Here is a 26,216-nt window from a genome sequence, read left to right as displayed (position 1 = left end):
GAGAGCAGGTTGGACAGATAGTCTGTTCTAACCAACAATTCCACAGTAAGATATAAACAACACCGACAGTTTTTCCTCAGGTCATGCAAATCATCCAGAAAGACAAAATAATAGTGAATAGTCACTAAAGACGAAGACTTCTTTGCTTGTTTAGCAGCCATTAACGACAATAATCTAAATAAATCCAGTAATAAGTCTCACTGTGGTTGTCTCGACTTTCACACTCCTTCCAGAGGTGAAGAGACAGAAGTCTATTCCTGAGGATCTGCGGAGGGCTGAGGAGGACAGAGGTTCACTGACGGAGCTCGATATTCGCCGACCGTTCGAAGAGGAGGTTTGTCGTTTCCTATCATTTTTCTCCTAAGTCATAAGCCGGGGTCACCAGGTTCCTCCTGGTCCTCCTGTGCCTGCAGCTTTAACTTCATATAAGGCCTTTGTGGTCAGCTCGGCAAGGTGAAATCGGAGAGTCAGTGATTGGGAGAGAGGTGAGAGGTCGTCTCCCTTTAATTACTCCCACTTGGCCTTTTTTTGTGTTTCCTGTTAGTCAGCTCTCTTTCTGTCTTGTCTGGGATAAATCTGTCACTGAGCTCTTCACTCCTCCTCTTCACCTCGTCCACCTCTCACACACTTCTTCTACTGTCCTCTCTTCTCCACAGAGACATCCGAGTATTGATCTAACAGGCGGCCGTTTTTAATTATAACAATGGTAGATATCAGCTGCTCTGCCATTTAGGTGTGTGTGTGCCTGTGTGTCCTTCAAGTGTACGCTCACACACACACTCAGCCTGTGTTTGAACTTGTGCGCACCAAAGAGTGTGTCTATAAGAATGCTATTATTTCAGTGAGTGTGTGTGTGTGTGTGCCACCAGAGACCACGCGGGTGAATCTCTCTCTTCCCAAGCAGCCCTCGCCTACTCTCGACCCTACACCCTCCACCCCGGTCCCATGCGTGCACACACACACACACACACACACACACACACACACACACCCGCCTCCTCCTCCTCCTCCCAGTGCCTGGGCCCCAGGGTTAATGGGTGTTCAACCTTTCCATTATCCCGATCAGCCAAGAATTACCTGCTGAATGATGTTTGCATTAATATAATATATATGGTAATTTCCCTCCTCTTAATTACGGCTGGGCCGAGCGTGGCAAGGGGAGTGGGCTGATCATGTGTAAAATTGATTTGCCAAGGAAAAATATGGTGATAGAGCGAGAGCGCGCAAGGAAAGGAGGGAGGACAGAGAGGCTGCTGGGAATCAATGCACACACACACACACACACAAATCACACGTGCACAGAAGCACACACTCGAACGCTGCTGCAAAGAGTACAGGGGAAAAGTGCTGGCCTGGGTGGAATGAAAAAAAAAAACTTTCTCTCTCTCTCTCCTGCTCACTAGTTCTCCTTCCCATTAAGGAAAATGAAGTGCATCAGCAATAAAATGGAGATATTTTTTCGGATGCATCCTCAGTGGTGAATTTGAATAAACATTTCTCCTCACTCAGAGGAAGCTCCTCCGGGAGAATAGCAAGCAGTCAGGAGACAGAGGTGAAGAGGGGTCAGAAATGGAGTGTGTATTAAGAGTTACAGAGTGGTGTGTGTGCATGTGTGTGTGTTTCTAAGTATGTATAGTGATGGAGAGGCTGGTGTCTGTGCGCCTGAGAAGTTAGAAGAAAGACTTATCTGAAATGGCAGAGTGTGTGTGTGTGTTTTAGAGGAGAGCTGAGACACCTTAACCTGCAGGTGAGTTAAGACTACACTGCAAAAATCCACCTTTATAACATAGAAACACAGAAAACAGGAGTCAGTGGATATTTATTTTAAATTACCACATTATAGACGTCTACATGAAAGGCCGCCTGGACTCACTATGAATATTAGTATTGATCGTAGATTGAGCAGAGATGTCGACAGCGTGAGATATAACCTGACAATATACTCACACTCAACGTGCTGTGAGGGATTTGAATTAAAAAATCGATCATCTATGAATCAACACAGTTCGTTTAACGGCGTCAGTGAGCCTGAGGTTTGAGTTCTTCATCTAACCTGTTCAGGTTATTCTATTACCGATCCTGCTTTTGAATATCGTCCCTTCAGCAACACATACGACTCATGACACTCAAATCTATACGTTAAAACTGGGTCGTCTTTAAGTTCTCTACCTGTTTCGTCTGTTTACGAGTTCCTTAAAGTTTGCGGCGTTCTCTCGATTGTTGTGTGAATAAAGATTTGCTTGACTCTGATGAGGCGTTTAAAGCTTTTCTACTCTCTCTCTTTTTATTACAAAGTTGTGAGCGAGGAATTCACCAAAGCTCAGAAGCAGTTCAACGTCATGAGCTGTATTTATTATTAAAGTAAACTCTTTTGTTTTTGAGCGTGAAGATTTCTGGACATCTCTTCAAACATTTTCTCTCTCCTCCAGCCGTCGCTTTGTATCTTCTCTTTTCTTTTCCTCATTTGCTTCGTTCCATCTCTCTCTATTCCTCCCTCCATCCTTTTTTTCTCGGCCTGTGTTTAATGCTATATCGCACTACTTTTCCTTTTCTCTCATAACCATTCTCTCTCTCTCTCTCTCTCCCTCTCTCTCTCTCTGGTTGACAGAAGGCGTTCAAAGACACCAGTCAGTATGTGGTTGGGGAGCTGTCTGCACTGGAGAGCGAGCAGAGGCACATAGACGCCCGAGCAGCTCGCGTGGAGAAGAGGCTGCGCTATCTCATGGACACAGGTACCCCAAGCCCAATTACACTGGAAAAACTGTTTTGGCAAATTGAGCGTACGCACGCACATACACACACACACACACACACGCATGTGCACTCAGGGAGTTGTGTGTTTGTGTGTGTGTTTATGTGTGCGTTTTGTGTGAGAGAGAATCTTTGAAGCCCCCCTCCTCCTCCACCTCCTCCTCCTCCTCCCTCCCTCTTGGTTGAATGTTGCACGACGGAGCGCTGGGTGGATATGAAAGGAGGGGATGGGAGGGGGAGGTGGAGAAGGGAGGGAAAAGGGTTGGTGTGGAGGGAGGGAGAGAGAGAGAGAGAAGGGGAGTGTGTCTCGGGGATGGGAGAAGAAGGGAGACCTCTCTGGGCTGGGGTGATAAGGGAGCCCTTCATGGGGGAAACGATAACTGGGTGCGATAGCGGAGCCCCAGCCGAAGTCTCCGCTGCAGCTGTTTGCCAGGCGCAGCCCCAGCCAGCCAGCCAGCCTCCACACTATTGAACAGTGCGCTCAGCCATGCACGGCTACACACATACACACACCTACACCCTCCTTCCCCTAGTACATATCTGGCCTTCATTGATATGCTGTATAAGGAAAGACGGGGGTGAGTTAAAGAGAGGAGAGAGGGGAGAGGCAAAGAAATGTTTAAAAAAAAAAAAACACGAGGCAACACAACATGAGCACTGACACAGTTCACAAATCCACGACAGACACACACAAATGCTTACACATCCGTGCATACAAAGTGCAATCTGGTTTTTGGCATATGGAGCCAGATTCGGAAGGTTTTTATTTAAGATTTGGCCGGGGGTAAAGCCTTGTTAAGACATGAGACAGTGTGCCGAGCCAAAAGAGGGGCCTTGGCTCCGTTAAGTCCCTAACTGAAATTGGAGAATAGCATCCCATTTGTGATACTAAACCATCCCATTCCACACCCAAGAATGCTGCTGGAGAAAAAAAAAACACGCTTCCAGGAAGTGTAAAATTTGTATGTTTGCAAATGTCCTGAAAGTGTTAGCTGCAGTATTTGCTGTAGTAATTTAGTAGCAGCTCTCGTGCTTCTTTCTGATATATCAGTGCCCACCTCTGTGGATTTAGCCCCCCAAATCCTAAAAAAAGCAACACAGGAAGGATACAAGGAGGGTGTTTTTTTTTTTATTTAAGAAAAGGAAACTGGGGCGGTGGGATTTACGCTCACCTTCCCCATCCCATTTGGGTCCTGATATCGAGACTATCTCTCCTCCGTTTGTTGTGTTCGCTTTCCTCTTTTTTCTCGCCTCCCTCCCTGCCTCTGTGCCCTCTTCCCCTGTCGGAGCGCACGCCATTGTGTCAATCTGAAGGGCTGTTTTTCCTTCTTCTTCTTCACCCACTGATAAACCAGCCGCTAGCCAGCAAGACGCCAGGTTATTTACTTCCAAACACCTTCAGCCATAAAGATTTCTCTTTATATAAAAAATATATATATGGATAGATATATATTTATATACCTGCGGTCCCCTCCTGAAAAATATGATTCACTAGAAAAGGAAGAGGGCGACAACAGGGAAGGTGAGGACAAAATAATAAGAGGATATCACCTTGGTTGCTTTTCACCTCCTTATAACATCAGTGGGGAATGAAATCGAAAAATGTTTCCACACATCAACACACTGACTGCTGGGTGATGTAGTACAAAATATATACGGGTGATACAGGGTGTATTATGTACTATAAAGCTGCCACATTCAGCCTGTTAGCTCCTCACACACAAAAACAAACCCGCATTGGGTTTCCAGCAAGGGGAAAGAAAGTTGCGGCACGATGTCGAGCGCCTTTCTCACTTCCTCGAAGTGCATTTCTGTTTCCATATCTCATTTTGCAGCACTTATCCCAGAGACTCATCCAATAGGTTATGGATTGTGCCTTTAGGCCAAGGTCTGGAGGCATCAGAGCGAGATGCAGCGGTGACAGGTGGTAACTAAAGTAACCTTTATCACCTCAGCAGCTGAGGTCACCTTTCTATACGCTGTCATAGATGATAGATATTTTTTCTCTGGGCCCAGAATGTCTGATTGAAGCTGCGGCTGATTGGCTGTAAGCAAAACATCCAGTATTGATTCATCACATCTGACTGGTGCCTGTACGTTACGAGGGGACATAGTGAGAAATTACCACAAGCTACCAGCAAATGTTGATATTCTTTACTTTCACATTTCTGAAGGCCAGCCAGTGTCCAGAGATCCTTTTTTAATTTCAAAATGTTCCTTTCTTTAATGCCAATAAAAGTTCATGATAATGGATTAAAGTTCAACAGAGCCAATCACCGATTTGCCATAAAAATAAACAAGCATAATGGCACTATAAGTCCACACAGCATGTTGAAACAATTATTTAGTCTCCTACTACTGTGAGTTAATACCTGGTTGTCTCTGTCCGAAGTAAACCAGGACTACAACCTTCAGCCGACAGCTGTTACAGACAAAAGCTTGTTCAGAAATAAAAATTTGACACCGCTGTCGACTATTTTAATTGAGCCGGAGTCCAAATTTGATCTCAACGGTAGATTAGATAACGAGGAACTTGGTTAAAAATTTGATACTTCAGGGAAAGAAGCAGAGGAAGTGGAGGTGAAGAGAGGTAATCATGTGTGGACTAATGCTCCGCTTTACTGATGACCATCGCCACCTGTCTAACTATGTGTGCGTGCAGATGCACTGCAGGGTTTGATTTCATTGCAGCACGTGTGATCATGTGATTCGGACCTCTCGAGGTAAGTTTGGATGAGATCAGTGTGCACAGTGTGCAGTGGTGTTAGTGCACAGCGCTACAGGACTGATGGGCAGATGTGAACAGACAGACCGACTGACCCATGACTGATTGTTCATCTCTCTGCTCCAGCAGCAGAAAGCCTGGGAACATCCACTGTGCTCAGTATATTCCTCCTTTGATACCACATGCTTTGTCATTCTCCCCTCTCCCTCCCTGAGTAAGGAGTTTCTGCTTTTATATGCACATATAATGTCTGCCACGAGGAATTAAGCATTTAATAATCTTATTTTTTTATGTTTTAAGTATTCTGTTTCTTTTTATCTCCACTTTTTATCCCTGCAAATCATTTCTGTCTCCTTTCTCTCACCCCTCGCTCTCCCTCCTTTTCTAAACCCCTCCTCCCTCTCTCTGTCTCTCCCCCCTCCTGGTTTGGGCACAATGCAGCTTTCTGCGGCATTTTCTATTACGCCGCGGCCCTCCCCAGATGAATCCCAAGTAATTGGGGTGGTTAATTTATTTACTCAGAGGCAGTTCACAGCACATTAAATAATAGAGATAATTGAACAAGAATTGTCAAGTGTCTTCTGATATCAGACACATTACAGGAGGGAGTGTGCATAAAACTCCATTTCTATGCCCCCATTGTTTATGGTAATTAAGTACACAGATTTATTCCTTGGTTGCCTTCCAAGCTTATGGCAAGCGCCATTGTTGTCTTCTATTAATATGTAATCAGTAAATAGTTTAATTTTCTAATCTGCGGTTGGAGAATTCACTTTCTAACAACTCTTAATTACTGCTGGGCTCTAATGAGTCTCGCCATGCCGACGCAGCCAGCCAATCAGAGGCCGGGCCCGGGCCGGGGGGGAATTTGAATTCCTGCGGCGCCCCCCCCTCGACTAATGAACTTGTTATTCTTGCACCAGTGGGAGCACTGTCCTTCACACATGCAACATTAGGAGAACTCCTGCAGCACGCCCAATATTTATATTTGTTTATTGATTATAGGAAAATAATCAACAGACGCTGTGTGTTCGTTACGGATATTATTCCACGGCTGTCTTTAAGGTGTAGCGGAAAACTTAGTATCAGACCCCCAACAACAACAACAAAAAAAAAGCAGCTTTTGATGTCGTCATTAACGTGTTTTATTGCCATGCATCAGCGTGTTTAAACCTCTTTATGTAATGCGTCTGACCTTGGCATTGTTGGTTTTTCTAAAGGTATTGTTACACAGAAAAATATATCAGACGCTTGAGCTATGAAGAGAAGTATTCAAATGCGTCATGTAGCCTTTCGTAGAAAATCCCCTGGCCCCATCTCAGCCACCCCCTACCTGGCCCCCTTGCACCTATTTACACACACCTCCCATTTCAAATAGCTATATAACCCGCAACAATGGACGCAATTATCCAAATAATGGCACTTAGCCGCACCGCAAAGCTGCCTCTCACCTACTGCGCATTTGATAAGAGATAAACAAGCAGAGAGAGAGAGAGAGCAGAGAATGAGTTTTAGCTCTGCCAGATTAACATATGTTTAAAAATTGCACTCGAAGCCGATAAGATTGACACAGGGTTTTTATGGCGCCGCGCTCCTTTAATCTGCCTTTGTGTCTGCGAGTCGACGAGAGGAGAATGGCACAGGGATGGATCCAGCAAGAGCTTAATGTACTTTATACATGCAGCCTATCCCCGTCAGTATCTGAGAAAGGGACAGACCGGACTGTCAATGCTGGCCTTGACTGTGTGTGTGTGTGTGAAGGATTGCAGGACGGCTTAAACGTCAACCTGTGGCTCTCAGTCACGACCATCCAAACTAAAGCCTGCAGCCACATTTTGATTCATCTAATTTGATTTGCTATGATCAAGAGATTTAACACACTCTAGCTCATATTTCGAATCTTTCCTATCCTTTTTGAAGCTTTTATTTTGTTAACCACTTGTAGTCCTAACACATACGTTGATGGGGGCGTCATTGTCACAGAGCGTTTATCACGTTTATATTTCCTCAGCATCAAGTGAGCCAGCCTCTCACTCTCTTTCCCAGGCCTGTCGTCCTAATCCAGCATTGTGGCAGCATCATCTTATAGTTTGACTAAAGATTTAAGCTGAGCTACGTGAGTGGCATAGGGACTCTCACACACACACGCACAAGCACATCAAGCCCCGTCTTGTCTTGTTGCTGCAACACAAATAGCGTGTGCAGCTTTAAGTATATTATCAGGGCCCAGTTCCTTTCACAAACGTATTGCTGAAGAAGCTTAACATTAATTATTGTAACTTTGGGCAGATTACATCCGTGCCCGCCTTGTAAGCGCAGGCAGACTCATCTTGACCTCCTATACGAGAGCTTAAAGACACAAGAATGGCATTTTACCAACTTTAATGGGATAACCAGTCTAATCTTTCAGCGCTGACAGAAGAAAAAGTGTTTAGAATATAATACCCTTCCCAGTTCACACACTGAAACATGGAGCTTTTTTGCTTTGTTTTTCAGGTGCTGCTTGTTGGATTGTGTCGGTGTTAAATAAAAAAAAGTTTGTCAACTTTAAGCTTCTTGAATCTTCCAATGAAGGTGGACATAGCCAGGCTATGCTAAAGGCTCATCCACTCAATCCGTAATCACAGACTCCATTCGTAAGCTAAGCTCGTGGCGACAGATAGACAACAGCTGAGAGAAGATGCGTCGTCCAAGCCTTTGGTCATTTTCTCCTCCTTGTTGTTGGTGTTGTTGTTGTTGTCAGGGTTACGAAAAGAGCACTCACTCTGAATCGAATGGTTTTTGTGTCCGAGCGCGGAGGAATGTGTTTGTGGTCATCTTGAATTCACTTCAGGAGCGAACGCGGCGCTCTTCCCGACGGGGGGAAGAAAAGAAATCTATGGATCACTCCTTTAAAACCCCATCGCCTTTTTCTTCCTTTGAGGGGACAAAACAAAGGATTTGAGCGTTTTTTTTGTTTTGTGTGAAAATGTGTGTGTGACTCCAAGGTTCATCAGGGTCAGAACACAGATTAACACACGCACACACACACACACACACACACACCCTTAATCTCCTCGGCCATTTGAATGTTTGAGCAGCAAAACAGTTTAATTAGTCAACTTGCAAGGACTCTGCACAAGCGACCAATGCTGAGCCCTGCTGCCTCCCAGCACAGTGACACCACCCACACTCCCAGATGTGCACCACTTTTTTTTTCTTCTTCTTCTTCTTTAACCCCCCCCCACCCACCACCCTTTCTTTTCTGCAGCTCGGTGTCAGCCTTTCATACATTCTTTAACAGTGGGGATGAAAGGGGGATTTTTAGGAAGATTAGGGAACGGGATCCTCTCGGTATTGTCTGAGAATCTTCAGATAAAACGAGCTGGGTGGATGGAGTCAACGGGAGGGATGGAGAGGAAAAGGGGGTGTAGCTACTCGTCGCATCCCAGAAGACACGCAAGTTGTTTGTAAACTAAGGCAGGAATTATTCCTTTATTTTTTTCCCTTTCTCTAATTCAGTTAAAGTTGCAGCGACTGAGCCGAGCACTCCTCTTTCCCTCAGCCTGCCAGCGATAGGGCCGATTAACATTTTCAGCAGAGGGATGAGTAAAGTGGGGATGGAGGGATGGATGGATGGATGGATGGGTGGATGGAGGGGGGTTGTGTTGGAGAGAATTGGGAGGTGGACAATGGCCGCTTATGATAATCTGCTCTTTATTGGAGCATCCCGCCAGTGCTTTCATCAGCCGCCTCTCTGCCTGAGACCCCTTATGCAGCGAGCCGGTCCAACAAACCAAAAGCAAGCTGCCAAACACGTCGTCACAGACATACAAACACAGAATATACACACACACAGGCGCCGAATACACAAGTTACACTTTAACAAACACACACTCAGCTACACACACAGTGATGCACGTAATCAAGTAAAGCAGAGCCGCTGTGGTTTGTTGTTTTTGTGCTGCAGTCGTTCATATAAACTCATCTGAAGGTGTGTAATTTGTTGTTTTAAATCCACATATTTTCACGTCAGAGGAGATCAGCACTTTAGATTCCTCCGTCGCTCACATTCCTCTGGGGATCTTAGTATTTTTAATGCGTGTTGGTTGATTATTATTTAGTTAACAAACTCCGGCCCGACGACATAATTGAATTTCAACCTTGCAGTCAATTAATTGAGGCTTTCTCATGGTAACGGATGTGGTGGCACTCGACAATGCAGGTTAATGACAGAGGTTCGGCCAGTAATTACACCATTCACTTGCTAACACAGCTGCTCGCCATGCTACCGTTGTCATCACCCTCCTCCTCCTCCTCCCCATACACACTCCTCCCCATTTCCCCATTGTAATGAGCACTCCAGGCTACAAATACCAACAGCTGTCTTTCCCAATACATTTCCATTTAAATATCTATTTAAACACAGCAATTTTGCATTTGTGTATTGAATCAAAGCTCGAGCCACGGGCCAGAAACAGCCTGGCGGCGGCGGTGGTGGTGTCAGCTGTAATGTGACGCTCGGTTTATTTGACACTTTTACAAACAATGTAAATTAGGGAGTGCATTAAACAAACCTAAAATAAGCGTTTCATTGAGCTGTTGTCCTTCAGCAAAGCTCTGAGAGTGAAGATGTGAGAAGGACAGGACGCCGCAGAAGCTGCTGAGCGGCGGCGCGGAGATGTAAGAAGGATGACTAATGTTGTTAGCAGAGCCATTACTGGTCCGCAGATTAATTCATCAAGCAAATTCATCATTCACGTCCCCTCTGCCTCTTGTCACAAGGCGTGTAATATTACACCCCTCAAATTTGTTCTAACATCTACCCCAGAGGGGGTCGAGCTCCTGCCTCCACACACACACACACACACACACACACACACACACACACACCCTCCCTCTCTTTGCTAATGGAGCAGGCGGAGCCACTTATGCTAAAAAGATTGCAGCTGTCTGTCAGCAGGTTGAGGGTGGAGGGTGTAGGGTGGGGGTTATCACTGCTCTCTCTCACGTTTTCATTCAGAAAATTCTCTTCCTCATTCTCACTAATAAATAAAACTGCCTTCACACGTGTGTCGACAATAAATGGGAATTTATACACACACTAAATAGTGTCCTATTTCTGTAGTACATTCATATTTATTCAGAGATCGATACCTCGTCAATACTTTGTATAAACTTGACACCTTTTTTTGGAACACACACTCAAAGTACAGATACTAAGAGATGCCCTCTGCACGTGTAAACTATGTGTATAGTACACTTAAACATATTTTTTATTCTATTTTTGTTACGTTTTATTTATATCACTCAATTTATTTCTTGAATGTTTATTGGATTTTATTTTTTTTATCTGCTATATCTGGTGCAGTTACCACAACTAGTGCTCTTAATGCTGAGCTTCGTTCTTCATGGTCATTAATTTAAAGTCACACAACATCAATAAAGAGGAGTAATAAAATGAAAACTGCAATATAAGCCAGATATAAATGACTGAAACATATAATAGAAACAAAAAGTCGCCAACAGAAGGCATCGAAAAATTTAACGAAACAGCCAAAATCAAAATGTGAGATGTGAGACTAATACATTTTTGTTTTAGTGACTTTTAAATAGACAATCTGTTTTTCTCATCCATCACATTTTGTTTTACTGTTGACCAACATCCGACAAATTAAACGTTCACCTCTGTATTTTGGTGCAGCATAAACATATTAAGAGAGAAGAAATTATACTGCAAAAATATTTAAAAATGTAAAATAAATAAGTGTAAAATATATTTATTTTAAATGAAAAAGAACTGCACGTAAAGCAAAGAATTTAACAAAATAATCTATAATTAAAAGTATGAAGATTAAAGTGCTACTAAACCTTTTTTTCCATTTAATGAAACAAGAGTTTTCAAATGTTAAATGTCTGAAAAATGTGCAGCATTTTGATATAAATCATGAAATCTCAAAATATAATATAAAGAACGTTTGTTGTGTTCAGTCAATGTAGTTTTTTACTCTGTATCTCTGCAGTATCAGTGTGTGTGTGTGTGTATTCCCCTGAAGGATGTTCAATCTGACTCCTGGCCCTGATACTGACGTTTGTGTTAAGCCGTCCCAATTAACACCATCAACAGGTACTGAGGTTTACACTAGCACTGAATCAACTCGTGTTTCTCCGCCCCTCTAAGCTCCCCAAATGGTTCACACCTCAGTGTGTGTGTAAACACACACTCAGGGAGCTAAACCACCTGGCTTAACCTTAGCTTAGCTCCACAGAGCTCCCGGCTTATCTGCAAATTTCAACAGTGATTCCACAACACGGCTTTTTTTTTTTTTTTTTAGCTGTGGAGCTGCATGTGGCAGAGAGGAAGGCCTCAGTGTTTAGCATGAGCTGATGGAAACTAATAAAGAAAGTCTGACCATGAAAGAAACAGATCTTATAGTTTAACAATGTTTTCCAAACTTTTTACACCTCAGAAGATATTTGTCTCTCCGAGTACGACCATCCTGACAGTTCATAACTAATCTTGATGTATGACTGAAGCCTGATTTTGAAACAAAATATGGAAATGCAAAACTTATTTATGAAGTATTAAGGTAATATTAAATGTTTCTAAATGAATTTATCTAACGAAAGAAATATAGATTTAAGAGATTCCTCTGCATACCGTCAGTGCTACATTCAAATTATTGTACAAGTGGAATTAAATGTTTCTAAATTATTAAATTATTTAATTAAAAAGTTTGAGAACCAGTGAGTTACAGTTTAACCAGGACTGATTAGATAGATCATTGATTTGAGTTTTTCTCTGTTTAATTGTGTGGAAGTCTTTCCATTGATAATTATGATCAGATTAAATTGAAGTCAGTGAGAGATTCTCGATATATTTTTAGTTTTATTTCATTTGATGTATGAAGGTGACAAGAAACAAGAGAAATGTTGTTTTGTTTTCCGTCTGTAGCTCCATAAATCTCATGATTTATTCAGTTATTTAGTTAAATAGTTTGAACTTTTAAGTCTGCAGCAAACAAACAAACAAAGTTACAAATTTCAGCTCAGACTTTAAAAAGAGTCCAGCTAGATGGCATTGTAGACCCCCTCTTCATGCGTCTCCTCCTAGCTGTGCTGTTTATGTGAAGAAGAAGAAAAAAAACTCCCCCCAGCCCGGCCACACTCGAGCAGAGCAGTCAGAGGAGAAAACGAACCCAGGGCCTAACAAATACATGAAGGTTTGGTTTAACTAAATCCCACAGATAATGGCTACTGTGTCAAAGACTAAAGATAGCAGGAGGGGTGGAGGTGGTGGAGGTGGCGGTGGATGGAAGGGATGTGGAGGGGGGGGATTACTCCGGCGTTTTGCATCACTTGCTTTCTGCTGGGTGGCCCTGCTTGTCAAAAAAGAAAAAGAAAAAAGAAAGAAGGGAGAGACGGAGGGAAAAAGAAGGAGAGAAAAGCATTTAACGCGGCACATTGAGAAGAAGAGGGCTCTTAATGCCATCAAAGCAAGGGGGAGAAATCAGCCATTAATTTATTCTGGCCCTCACACACACACACACACACACACCGTTAACACACATACAAAACATGTACAGCCTTCTGTTGTTGCCTCCAATTGTTGATAATTTCAGTAACATCTGGTCCACGCCAGCCTTGGAAGCCCACCAGGAACGAGGTTGACAGAATGTTACCACTGATCCCCTTCCCTCTGTCCGCGAGAGTGTGTGTGTGTGTGTGTGTGTGTGTGTGTGTGTGCACCTTAAATGATTTGTGTGTGTGTGTGTGTGTGTGTGTGGATTGAATTATATTCCTGACGTGAGGAGAAATTTTTCACCCTCAGATTCAGGAGGAGGGGCAGATGACTGGGCTATTCATTGGCTGATAAGAACTGATGGGGAGGTTAATAAGCTACACACCCAGGTCATCACAGGCTTTTTATGGGGCTACAGAGGAGAATGGAGGACGATGACGGTGATGAGAAGAGGTGTGTGTGTGTGCGTGTGTGTGTGTGTGTGTGTGGCAGGCTGTAAGCCGGTGGAGTTTGATGGAGTGCATCTCTCCAGTATCTGTACTTTGACATACCTTTAAAGGTCCTTCAGAGTCCTCTGTGTCGCACTAAATTAGCTCAATTCTGACATGAAAATGTCTCGGTGTGAAGCACGTAACATTAACGTTTAATTAGGTAAACCTGTGGACACATTCAGGATATAAACATTCTCTTTATTACCTTTAAACAGACTCACCTTTAAATTCCACCGTGCACGGCTGTGACGTGTTCCTGCTGCCGATCGATCAAACTAACTGTGCAGAGTCCAGATCATAAAAACAGACATAAGGAAAACTATTTAACTACTTCGTCTACTCACTCATGGTAACTACTGTTTTGTATGACTGCTACATATGCACTAATGTTAGAGAGAGAGCACCTCAGTGCTTAGCTTCCCCCAGTACCTGTTACAATAATACTACAGTACTGTAGTATTATGTTTGGAGAGTCAAAGTAATGTCATGAGTTTTCATATTTTATACGGTATATAAATAATATCAAAGGAAGGATTTTACACCAGAGACAAGTTTTCAGAATCTGCTCATTATTTACACGCTCTGTGTTTCATCAGTGGTAAACTGTCATAAATCACCTATACGTGTTTTTAAAATAGCTTTATTAAAAGCTGACCGTACACTGACAGTATGAGTGTTTTTCATGTGTGTATATCTGTATTAAGCAGCCTCACCTTTTCCCCGAGCCCGCCATTCACAACACAGCTCCAGCTACTTTTTTTTTCTCCCACAATTCCCCTGTGTAACCTGAGGCTAGAGGCAAGCACCCCCACTGAGCAGAAGACAAAACACTGGAACAGAAAAACAGACTAATCTCTCTTCCTCTCACTAGTTCCCTCTCTCTCTCACACACACTCACACATACAGACTATTTTAGCATTGCTGTCGGATCTAAAGAAAAAAAAGTCCCTTCGCCTTTAAATACTTCAGATCTCTTTCCTTTAACGCCATGGAAGAGATGCAAATGCCGACGTGTAATCGCTTCGGTCAAATGTAGTTTAACATCTGGTAGCACGACGGCAACGTCTAGTAGCATCTTCAGTTATAAACAAGCAGCAGAGAAATCAGTATGTTCATGCTGTAACTGTATCACAGTCAGTATTTTAGTTTTAAACTAGTCAAAACCTGTAATACAGGCCAACAAACAAAGGATAAAACCTCACCACAGATTCTTTCAGTTCAAGATGAATTTATTGTATTCATCAAACTATAAAGAAAACAGTTCCTCTGGTAAATCCCCACAACAAAATAATCTGTCAGTTTCACAATTTTAGTTCAAGTCTGACGAAAAGAAAACCAAAGTATGTTCAGTCCAGATTTAGATAGACAAGAAACTCACAAACAAGATTTCTCTGGAGGGTTCTGAAGAGACACACGAAGTACCAGACAACACGACCTCGCACGAAAAACAAGACGACGGACGCCAAACAGTCCCGACAGCATCATCTCAACACTTCCTCTGAGCCTGCGTCATCTTTTGATTTTCAGCATCTTCACTATTTAAAAGTTGAATTAAAGGATTGATAGAATAACCTCCCGTGGTCGTGAACAAACTGCTGTTTATTGAGCATCAATCAAAATGTTCAGGACTTTATAAGTTGATTCAACAGAAGACGACGAAGTGCTCATTCCTTCAGACCGCAGCATAATTATGATTTTAATTTTTGAGTAGAAATACTGAAACAAAATGGATGTAGAGCGGCCAACACTACTCTATGTAACTGTGAGAGCGTTCCCTCAGCATCTGATCCCTGACATGTTAATGTGCAGTATGAATCAGCTTCAGATGAGCTGGAGATGTTTTCCCAGTGAGCATCACCGCTGGAGCCGAGGTGTTTGATTGAAGAACGTATCAGCGGAGCTGAATAGAAAGGCAGCCCCCGAAGGTCCAAGCAAAGGCGCTCACACTGAAGAATAGACACAGGACCCGAGCATGGGGTCTCTCTCCTCTCTCCTCTCCCCCTTCATACCTACTCTTGTCCCAGGGCTAATAGGGAGGCGCCGGGCGCCTTTCCTGCTCCCTATCACCCACTCACCTTCATAATAAAAAGGGAGCCCCCTGTGGAAAGGAGCTAGCAGGAGCTGGTGAAGATCACGCTGTTAATAGGATGATGCCTTTTTGCCTTTTGTCATGAGATTATGAACGGGGATAGCCTCTCCTCGCCTCTCCTCTCTGCTCCTCCACTCTTCTTTTTACTCTTCCCACACACAGCTACAGGCGTCCTGGAGGGCCCCGTTGAGTTGGAGTGGAGACAGGCGTAACCGAGGCTTTGTTCCTCTGCTCGTATGGTAAAAGACTCGCTAATGAAATACCTTTTAGGGGGTATCGGCAGGTGAGCTCCCCAATCAGGCATTTCAGCAAAAACACACACAGGCGTTCATACACTCACATATTCTCCGTCTCCTCTCATCTGCCCCCTCTTGCTATATTAATTACCTGAAGTGCTTTGGCCTTGCAAGAAAAAAAAAAAAAGAGCTCTCTTCATCCAACGCGACAGCCACAGCGGCCTGAGCTAGCCTAAAGTGTGTGTGGGGGGGGGGTGCAGCAGATAATGGTGGTAATGAACACGGGTGACAATAATGAGAAAGGTAATTGAGAATCGGTGTATGGCAGGCCCCCTCATTTTCCTTTTCCAGCCCCAAGCTAAGTGGGGACAGGTTGAAAATCATCTTATTTAGAGCTCGGGTAAACGCTTCTGTCTGAGGCTAAAGCCAAAGCGAGCTGACAAGCACAGAGTGCTGATACAGACGCCTTAATGGGTTAGGGAGTGTTTAAAGTCCATTTCCTTTTAATTTCTTATTGACGTTGAGTGGTGGCGTCCAAACAGCCTGCGTCTGTACCGTTAGGATTATTGTTAAACACCTCGACGCTTCACTGCGGCTCTTTTTCTCTCCCAGTCTGCTCACTTTGTTTTTGTATGTATCGCTGTGAGAAGTCCCAAACACGCATCAGAGACTCACTGTTTGATCGTCTGTGCGTCGGTCTGCTTTTACATGTATGTATTCTGCTCCCACGTCCCATGTTGCATGTGTTTTTAGTGTGTGTGTTGGATCTTGTCTACCTTTCCTTGTGTGTTTCTTTCTGGCCTTCTCGCCCCGGCTGTGATAGAGACAGGGCGGTCTGAGCTCCAACAGACAGAGGCTGCCTCCACCGGCCCATAGTCTGCCACTCTCTGATAATGTTTATTGATTTGTGGCAAAAACACAATTTGATGGAGTGGGGGCGAAGGAGAGGAGGTGAGGCAGCGTGGGGGAGGATTGTATTTGTGTGTTTGTCGCAGCTCGGCTGGTTCCGTTAGACGAACGGAAAAATGTGGCATTTATTATCTCGTATGACCTCCTTTTAATTAATTTAATTAAGTGCAAGTTTAACTCATAAACACACATTTAATTTAAATAGTTCTTTCTGTTCCCTCGCTCGCAAACACACCCTTCTTCCCTCGGTGTGTGTGTGTGTGCAGAGTGAAGTCTCCTAATATGAACATTTCATCTCCAGAGTGAGTCTATTATGTGAACTCTGTTTGCCCGAGCCCCCGCCTTCTTCTTAACCTCAAAGGTGGAGGAATGAGAGGTGTCTCGAGGTTAGCCTACTGTTAGCTCTGAGGTCAAACATGTTTGCCCGAGTGTGTGTGTGTGTGTGTGTGTGTGTGAGAGGAAACATATTAGCAGGACAAACCTATCGTCTGTGTTTAACATGGTCTCTGAACACAAATGTTCAAACAGTGACATGATAGGCGATGCGTATGTACACTCTCCTGCTCATTAAAAAAGGCTTTGGCAATCCAACTTACCGCCGCGCATAGTTCATCTCTCCTTCAAACAGAGCTCGCGATCAGGGCTGCACGATAACGCCGATACACGGAGACGCCGCTTTCTCTGGCACGATTATACAAACAACTTTTAGCTGAACTCAAATACAGAAAGTCTTTGTGCTGCTACAGTTTACAGTCTACATGTTCAATGAATCCATCCGCAAATATTCATACTGAACACAGCCACTCCAAGGAAAATGAAGTCGTAGCAATTAAAGCATGATTCACATATTCTGCAGTTATGTGTGGACCCCTCACAGCAGACAGATTGTGCTCTTGGTTAAATATTGAAAAAGTCTGACGCCTAAACAGGACTCAGGATCCTCCATCCCTCGCTTTGGATCCACCAACCACCCTGACCTACGACCGGCGAAAGTACGTCGCATTGCCTGGTACAAAAAACAGTTTTGGTCTCTGTAGCTAATTTCCCCGTTCATGACAACTGTACTGAGGGTGAATTTATATACAACTCACCTGTTCACATTATATTAAGGCTTAAAGTTATGCAGGATTAAGAGCGTGGACGCTTTGACTGACAGGTACGTGTCGTTACAGGTGTCTTGTTTGATCGCCCTGGATTCATTCAGCCCGCCTCAGCTGCACTGATGATCCACGATTTTTTAGATTAACAGGAGGTGGAAGAGGCGGGACTACCGACATATCTGTGACGACAGTCATTTGTTTTCTCCAGAATACATTTGGCAGATCAAAAATCTAAACATTTATTATCATTCCTAGAAGACTAGAAGAGTCGTGCTGTCTGAAAATGATCTTTACCAGAATCATTAAGCAGATTTCTTAGCCGGTCTTTCTTTATGTCACAGACCTGAATATCATGAGCTGTAGATGTAGCATTTAACTTCATGTTTGTGTGTCATCAGCATTGACGTCGTTATCAGAGACTCAACAAGCAAGCCTTTCTATCTCAGGACGCCTCAACAGGTGTTCTGAGTCATAGTGATTTATTTTTATTGGACTGGATTCTACTTTAATATTTTAACACTGGACTCTTGCTCCTGTGATTATTGATCATGGAAACAAGATCCAATGTTTCAACGCCACCACGCTGACTGAAACACGGACCTCCACCGCTGATAGAAATTAGAAACAAATAATTCTGCACCGCACTTATGATTCTGGAAAAGACCCAATTCATCATCGCTCTGCCCACTCCTGCTTCTCCTGCTTCTCCTCCACCACCTCCGCCTCTTTTGTACGCTGTAAAGCAAGCAGTGGTTGACAAATGACACCGGTGGAAAAGGCAGTCATTGTGCCTCAGTGTGAGAGGAGGCTTTTTTCTTATTTCACTTTTTTTTCTCTCTTCTTAACCGGCAAAGAGGTGAGAGTGAATCGGTTAATGTGTTCCATTCAGCAGACATTATACACAGGTTCAATAAAGCAGGAATCTGCTCTATACGCCGGGGCCATTGTGCCATTGAGGGGCGGCTAAAAAGGCCTCGAACAAGCAGCACCACTCCAGGAGAGAGCCGAGCAGAATGGAGCTGAGAGCTGCTGGAGAAATCACATGTGCGATGTGGAGACCATTTGGGAAAGGGGGGGTTGATTCTTACACATATCACAAGTGTTGTAATGTTGCCAGGTTGTGAATTGCAGCAACTGTTGCACTCATTGAGCCTCAACTTTGGGAGGAAGGCGAGGAGCAGAGAAAGAAACGCCGCTCGCTCTCGCTCTCTCTCTCAGGCTTTTCGATGATGTTCGATGGCCGGAGCTGAATTTCCGAGCACCCTAACCTTTTCTTTCTTACAAGCTACACTCTCTGTGTCTCCTTCCTAACAAGACACTCCTCTACTCACATTAATTAAATCAAGTCTTCAGTCCTCCTCCCCCCTTCCTCCGGTCCTCGCCGCAGACCTTTCTGATTAGGCCGGCCCCTGTCATGCATATTCAAATCGCTGCAGTGACAGCCTTTTAACGAGCTCTTACCTAATCACAGGAAACAATGTTCATCCTGTTCTTTTTATTCCTTCTTTTCTCGTTTCCTTTCATGCGTCCCTGGCTTTCATCTTCGCCTGATCCCCGCTGATATCAGACGGGCTTGACGGTCGGATGGAGAGAGCGATGGGAGAGGAGGCACAAGTGCGTCTCGTCCCTAAATAAACCTCAATTCAGAAAGTGACTTGGACACAGAAGAGAAGTTTCAGCTCTATCTCCGCCCTTTCCCCTCCTCCTCATCCTCTCCTCCTTTCTCCTCCTCCTCCTCCTCCCTCCTGCCTTTTTACATGTCCGATAGACAAATTGGATTAGCAGCTATTGGATTAAACGGCAAAATGGTGGGATAAGAAATGAGATGAACGTGCTGTGATCGCGGCTTTTAATGTTTTTCTCTTTCTGTCTCGTTCATTTCCTCCTTGCTCGTCCAAGCTCCCTCCTCCGTGACGCAGAGAGAAGAAGTTTCCATACTCATGAAGTTTGAACTGGTGGTTAACAAGCCTGTCCCGTACCTGGACAGTCAAAGTATTGACCCCGCGTCTTAAAGAAATGAGTCGAGATAACAAACCAGTTAATCTTCGAAGTCTTGAAGTTTCTGTTTATTGTAGCTGGAAATGGAATAACTGTTGGATTTCAACTGTTGCTCATTTAATTATTTAAAGACGTCACCTCGGTCTCTGAGGGTGATTTTTCACCACTTTCTCACATTACATGGGTGGAAAGCAAAGTGGCAATGAACATCAACATTAGAAGAATCCGGCATTGTGCAGTCTTTTCCATTCATTTGAGTGGGGGTCGTCCGAGAAGTTGAGCCGGATCCAACTTTTTGAAAAACACAAGCCCGACGTCACGCTGCGACCACCGATCAGACCACCACAGTCGAGCCTGAAATGTCTCGACACTCTGATACTCTGATTCGATTCGATTTGTGTCCGATGGTTTGAGAACGAGAGAGACAACGTACCCTTAGTCACCAAGCAGCAAAGAAGTGTGCAAACTTAGTGTCTTAATATGCGAAACATGAGAACTGAAATCAGATTTCTGCTTGGCATCTTTCGGCATCCTAACAGTCAAATCAATCAGTGTTAAACTAAAACTGCTCCTTGACTGAGAGATACTTAATTAAAAAGCAGCGCAGGCCAGCAGCAGCAGCAGTTTGACCACCTCAGGGCGGGTTTCATTATTCCTATCTACACTGAATGGAACAGGGGCCAAGATAACTATCTTAATCTTATTTGGCTATAGAGGCTCACTCTGTCTTTTCACCCCATCTCTTCCTTCTTTCTTTCTTTATTTCTCTCTCTCTCTCTTTGCCTCTCCTGTGGATGCGTACAAACACACACACACGCACACACATGGCGGCGGTTCTTGTCATTGTATCCCGATGGCGTTTGTGTGAGAGAGTGAAACAAGAGACGAGGGAGACAGGCAATCAGATAGAGAGGTTGTCGGGATGTGTGTATCAGTTGTATCTTGGCTGTGTTTGTGTGCGCCTGACTCGATTGTATCTCGCGTGTTTCTCGCCGTCGCGGCCGCGTTGATAGCCGAGCGTGATATTAACGACGATAAAGTTTTACTGTAGGTAGGGAAGCCCCGTGTATCTCCATCAGACATATGTCACCAATCCTTTGATGTCCTGATCAAACATTGTGCCGATGCCAAACTTCCAGCTTCAGTCTCAGCAGATTTTGGCCTGTGTGTTGTTGTTTTTTTTTTTTTAGCTGTGTTTGAGCACTGAGAAACGGCGTGTAAGGCAAGCAGCAAGACCCAGAATTCAATCTGCCAAACTGCCAGATGCTTTGATCCAAGATGGCCCCCCGAGAGCCAGCATGGATCCACAGCTTCTCGGAGCCAAGGCTGGATTCACAGACACTGTGTCAGCGCTGCTTGCCAGGGATATTTACACCATTTGTCTTCAGCACAACATTCATTTTTTCCCCCTCTCTCTCTCTCTGTTGTTGTCACTCTTAACATATGCCATTTGGTGGGCGAGATCATTACAGTGCAGCCAGAGGATCCGTCTTTTAGAGAGAGAGGGTTTTCCCAGTGAGAGTCGAACCTCCAACCCTGCGTCAGAGCCCTCATCCCGTGCATGTCATCAACCAATATTACTGTATGTTTCTGCTGCCCGGTGGAATTATGTAAACACTAATTGATTCATTTATCAAACAAGTTCGTCTGCATGTTCTCCTTCTTAAATTTGAGGATTGTAATTTAATATAATTGGACAAAACAAACAATTTGTACAGATTAAAAAAGAGAAATAAGTGATTAATCGAGCAATAAAGGTCAGAATAATGAAAATAAATGTTTGTTGCATTAAGTCTAGTTTTATTATTAAAAACAGCAGCGAAAAGAACAATTAATAAAAATAAATGTCCACATATCTAATAATCAGGTTCTCATCTTCGATGTGTTGAGAAAACACTGCAGACACACCTCCGTCTCTTTCTGAGTCCGGTAGTATCCGGAGGTCAGAGTTCAGCTCTGGAGAGGTTGAGTGAAGGGAGGAGGATGCTGAGCAGCTGTCGAGCTCGTCCTCCCTCCATCCCTCCATCCCCTCCTTCTCTTTCTCCACTTTGAATCACCTGCTTGCCCTTATTCCCTCCTTCACTCCCTCCTCCAGTCGTCTCATTTCCCCTTCCACATTCACCGTTTTCCTCTCATCTCTCCCTTCCACCCGTCGTCCCTCCTACCTTTCCCCCTGACCTCCCTGCCTTTCTCTCTTTCCTCTCCTCCTTTCCTCTCTCCCTCCCCTCCCTCCCTTTCATAAAATGCGGCTGCTGGCTGGCTGGCTGGCTGGCTGGCTAGCGGTGGGGGATATAGCTTTATAATCCCTCCTCGTCTTCCAGCCCGCCTCGCCACAATGTCACAGGAGCTTAATATTTGCCATTATTATTTGCTTGTTTTATTTGACTTCGAGGCAGCACAATGACCTGTCAGCGCCGGCTTTATCCCCCCTCCGAGTGTCGTCCGTTTCAAAGTTGACTACAGTAATCCACGAGCCCCCGATTCCGCTAAATCCTGAAGCTTTCTTTCATTTGCTCGTTTTTTTTTCTTCTTTCCTCCCCTCTCTGTCGCCCACCTCCTCCTCCCCGCTCCACCCTCTTAAATGAAATTACATACATCTGCTGGCTCAGAGTATCACAAATGTCCACACACTCACCGTGTGTCCGCGCACACATCCACGCGCCCGGCTTTTTGTCGTCCTCTGCAGCGAGCAGTGGCGTGTGTTTGACTCGACGCGACATGTTTCTCTGGCGGCCGAATCATTCATGCACAGATTGTGATCGTGTTGAGGTGCACCAAACTTATTATGAATGTGGCTTAGACTCACCTCAAAGTCTGGGAGTATAATGAGCTTAAAACACGACAACACTGAGTCCATCAAAAGAAAATGTAAACTCCAGCTAATGTATAAGAAATATAAAACATCAAACTTCCACTGTACATCGCACCAAAGCCTTCTTATTATTTAGAGGACCCCAATTATTAAATAAGTGGTATGAAATGTCTTCTTAGCGTTAATTCTCTGATGATCCCCGTCGTAGCTTCCCGGCTATTAAACCTCCCTCTTGAGAAAGAGAGAGAGAGAGATAATAACATAAGCTTTAAGACTTTCATCTTTCATCTCACGTCGTCGTGTTTTCATCCATTTCTTCTCTCCGCAGACGTGCTGAGTGTCAGATTAATGCTGCTGTCGCTCGTTTAAATGGCCTCCAGTGCAACGAGGCTTAGACAACATGAAGTGACCACAGAAGTTTATTTACACAGAGGCAGACAGAGAGAAACACAACACGCCGACGTGTCTGCATCTCCCAACGAATCAGTGACCGTATAAAGAACGGTCAGCATATCTGTGACGTCCCCCGCAGGTTTCCCAAGAGCCGTTTTAAACTCAAAGTCCCGGCTGATCTAAACAATCGTCAAGTACATGGATCATGGCTAAATGTAACGACACGTACCTGCCAATCCTGCATAACTTTAAGCCTTAATATAATGTGAACAGGTGAGTTGTATATAAATTCACCCTCAGTACAGTTGTCATGAACGGGGAAATTAGCTACAGAGTCCAAAACTGTTTTTTGTACCAGGCTGTAAACATGTTTATTTCTGCTGTGAAGTTGGACATTTGAACATGGGGACTTATGGAGACTGACTCACTTCTGGAGCCAGCCTCAAGTGGACGTTAGAGGAACTGCAGCTTTTGTCCACTAAAACTAAAAACCTAGCTCTAGAAAGAAGAGGGTGAGACTAGGAGGTTGCAATCAACAATTAATGACTAAATCCTACACACAGATCATAACTAGAAAACTTTAATAACTTTAGTTGTCTATCTCCAAATCACCTACATTTTCATTATGACGAGCATGATGTCACACACACACACACACACACACACACACACACACACACACAGGTCTTCATCCCGTATCGGTCGTGTGCATCCTGTAAGTAACTCACAGCACACAGCTGTAGCCCCAGGCGTGGGCGAAGCTTACATTAGCCATGCATCCTTGCTACCTCTCCGCGTGTCGAGCAGGTATTACACTAAGCGTCAGAGAGTACCTTCTTCTTTCTTTTGAGTGATTGGTGGGATATGTATCGGCCTGCAGTGAGCGAGAGGCTCCACTCTGTAAAGGCGCTCAGCGGTAATCACTGAGTTAATCCCGCCCCGGTTGAAGCCGTATTGACGTTGTGAAGAAGACATGGTGTGAAGTATGTGAATGTTTACACAAGGAACGTAAGCGAGCAGTGTACACACACACACACACACACACACACACACAAATATCTAGTGACTCTGCAGAGGCAAAAAGACTTAAAGGAGTCGACTATCTGCATCATCTGCCGTGTGTGTGCTCGAGTTTAGTATTCACAGGCACAGACCGCTTGTGATGTTAGTGAAACGGTGTTACTATCGTGTGTGTGAGACGCTCAGTTTTTTTGTGTTTTCCAGGCAACAACAAGGAGGAGGAGGAGGCCATGATGCAGGAGTGGTTCATGTTGGTGAACAAGAAGAACGCACTCATCAGGAGACAGAACCAGCTCTCTCTGCTGTACGTATCTCTAACACCCCATCTGGTAAACAAACACATAACCTGCACAGATTATCAGCTAGAATGCAAATTAAATTACGCCACATTTCCATCTCCACTGAGATTCGTGTTCGGTTCCCAGAGCTTGCCCTCAGCGATGTAGGTCAGTCATCAACGGTGTGTCCATACTATAACACATATAACACAGTGCAGCAGCCTTCAGTCCAGATGTTTAGTCTGATTTAAACATTTTATAACATCCTGGAAGATCTTTAGACGTTTGTCCACTGCATGTATCTTAAAGGCCTGGGGTGTAAGATTTATTCTGTTTACAGAATGAGGCAAAACATAATAAATATAACTAAGTTTGTAATCACCTGAAAATAAGAATGAGACCTGCCTTCACTCTGCTCCTTTAACCGTTTACAGTCAGTTTGTCTCACGGTCCTCGCCGGTCACTGACCTCCACGTGACATTGTTTTTTAAATCTCATGCAAACCAACTCTCCATTTGTTTATTTTTACATTTTTATTTAAATGTCTGACGACTTTAAAAAGACAAAAACATTTCCTGTTGTCCGTCTGTTTGTTTCTCTGTCAGTGAGATCAAACTCGGCGTGTACTTTCCACTCCATTCACCCTCCTCTCGCTCTGCGCTCATTGATTTACATGTGGACGCGATATGAAATCAATAGAAATGTGGCGCTCATCACTCTATCACTAGTCTCTTTGTATGTGGTCAGCTGCGACAGGTGGACACACACACACACACACACACTTTTTTCCTCGTTTGCGGCTGTTTCAAAGTGAGCGAGCGGAGGAGAGATTGAAGTATTCATAATCACATTATATCGTGGGAAAGGGGAGGCTTTTAAAGTGGCCAATTGACAGAAGGGCTGATTATTATTAGCCCTTTCTGTTCTCTCTTTGTGGAGGCGAAGAGAGAAGAGGCGCCTGTGAAGGACAAATTCTATTAGGGCAGCGAATAAGCTCATTTTTAATATGGCTGAAAGAGGAAAGAATTCAATTTGTGCTGCACACACACACATGCAGACCACACACACACACACTCATGATATGTCCATAGATGCACATTCATTCCCCCTTTTTCTTTCCTCACACACACACACACACACACTTTCACCCAGGGCTGTCTGTGTGTATCAGTTATGTGCAGTAGATTAATGCGAAGCCGGAGAAGGTTTGGGCGAGTCGCTGAATCGATGTTTATTGCAGGTTTCTTTAAGTGCTTAATGATTTAGTCATTAACATATTGATGAACTTGTGTGTGTGTGTGTGTTTCGCTTTCTAACTTGCCGCAGGGAGAAAGAGCACGATCTGGAGAGACGCTTCGAACTGCTGAACAGAGAGCTGAGAGCCATGCTGGCCATCGAGGGTAAGACACACACATGTACACACTCAGGAGGTGTTGGGATTGGACGTGGTGTCTGCAGGTGTGAGGCAGCGTCTCCTCTCTGGATTCTGACACCTCATAGCTGCCCTTAAATGAATTCAACAGTCTGATGCATGAATCTGCCTGCAGAGCGTCCGTGCAGAGTAACAAACACAAACAGCAGTTTCAGGTGATCAACGTGGACGTTGAAGCTTCTGTCTGGCTTGTTGATTCATCTTTCTGCACCTGCATTGTTTTCCTTTGTCCAGCCTTCATCGAAGAGCCCCGAAGCGGGATGATTTGAATTCTGCGTCGGCTTCTTGATGAGGATTAAGATGCGAGCTTTGCGAGGGGATTTCACTCTCTGATACTTGATCAATGCTATCTGTTTCCTAGCTGGACCCCGACGAGCCGATAGCTGATTTGAAATCTAGCCGCGGCCACATTGAGAGACGGTTTGCGAGGCGGCGGCAACGACACACACACACAAAAAAAAAATGCAGTTATATTATTGAA

At 44.2% G+C, this 26,216-nt stretch overlaps 1 protein-coding gene across 8 annotated transcripts in view; it reads left to right on the top strand.

Annotated features, from left to right (window-relative positions):
• The window catches only part of ehbp1 (EH domain binding protein 1), a 127,162-nt gene that overhangs the window by 94,144 nt on the left and 6,802 nt on the right, over window positions 1–26,216 (top strand). For 7 of the 8 annotated variants that reach the window (XM_019260896.2, XM_027284356.1, XM_019260894.2 and 4 more), the window contains 4 exons: window positions 234–334; window positions 2,609–2,732; window positions 24,230–24,329; window positions 25,630–25,703. In XM_019260896.2, coding sequence (XP_019116441.1) covers window positions 234–334; window positions 2,609–2,732; window positions 24,230–24,329; window positions 25,630–25,703 — 399 coding nt within the window. The remainder of the gene's footprint in view (window positions 1–233; window positions 335–2,608; window positions 2,733–24,229; window positions 24,330–25,629; window positions 25,704–26,216) is intronic. The other variant, XM_027284355.1, reaches the window with a different exon arrangement.

The sequence above is a fragment of the Larimichthys crocea genome, chromosome XI (genome assembly GCF_000972845.2).
Source record: "Larimichthys crocea isolate SSNF chromosome XI, L_crocea_2.0, whole genome shotgun sequence".
Taxonomy (NCBI): Eukaryota; Metazoa; Chordata; class Actinopteri; family Sciaenidae; genus Larimichthys; species Larimichthys crocea.
Note: the sequence above shows the minus strand (reverse complement) of the source record. Positions and strands in the feature narration are given on the sequence as shown.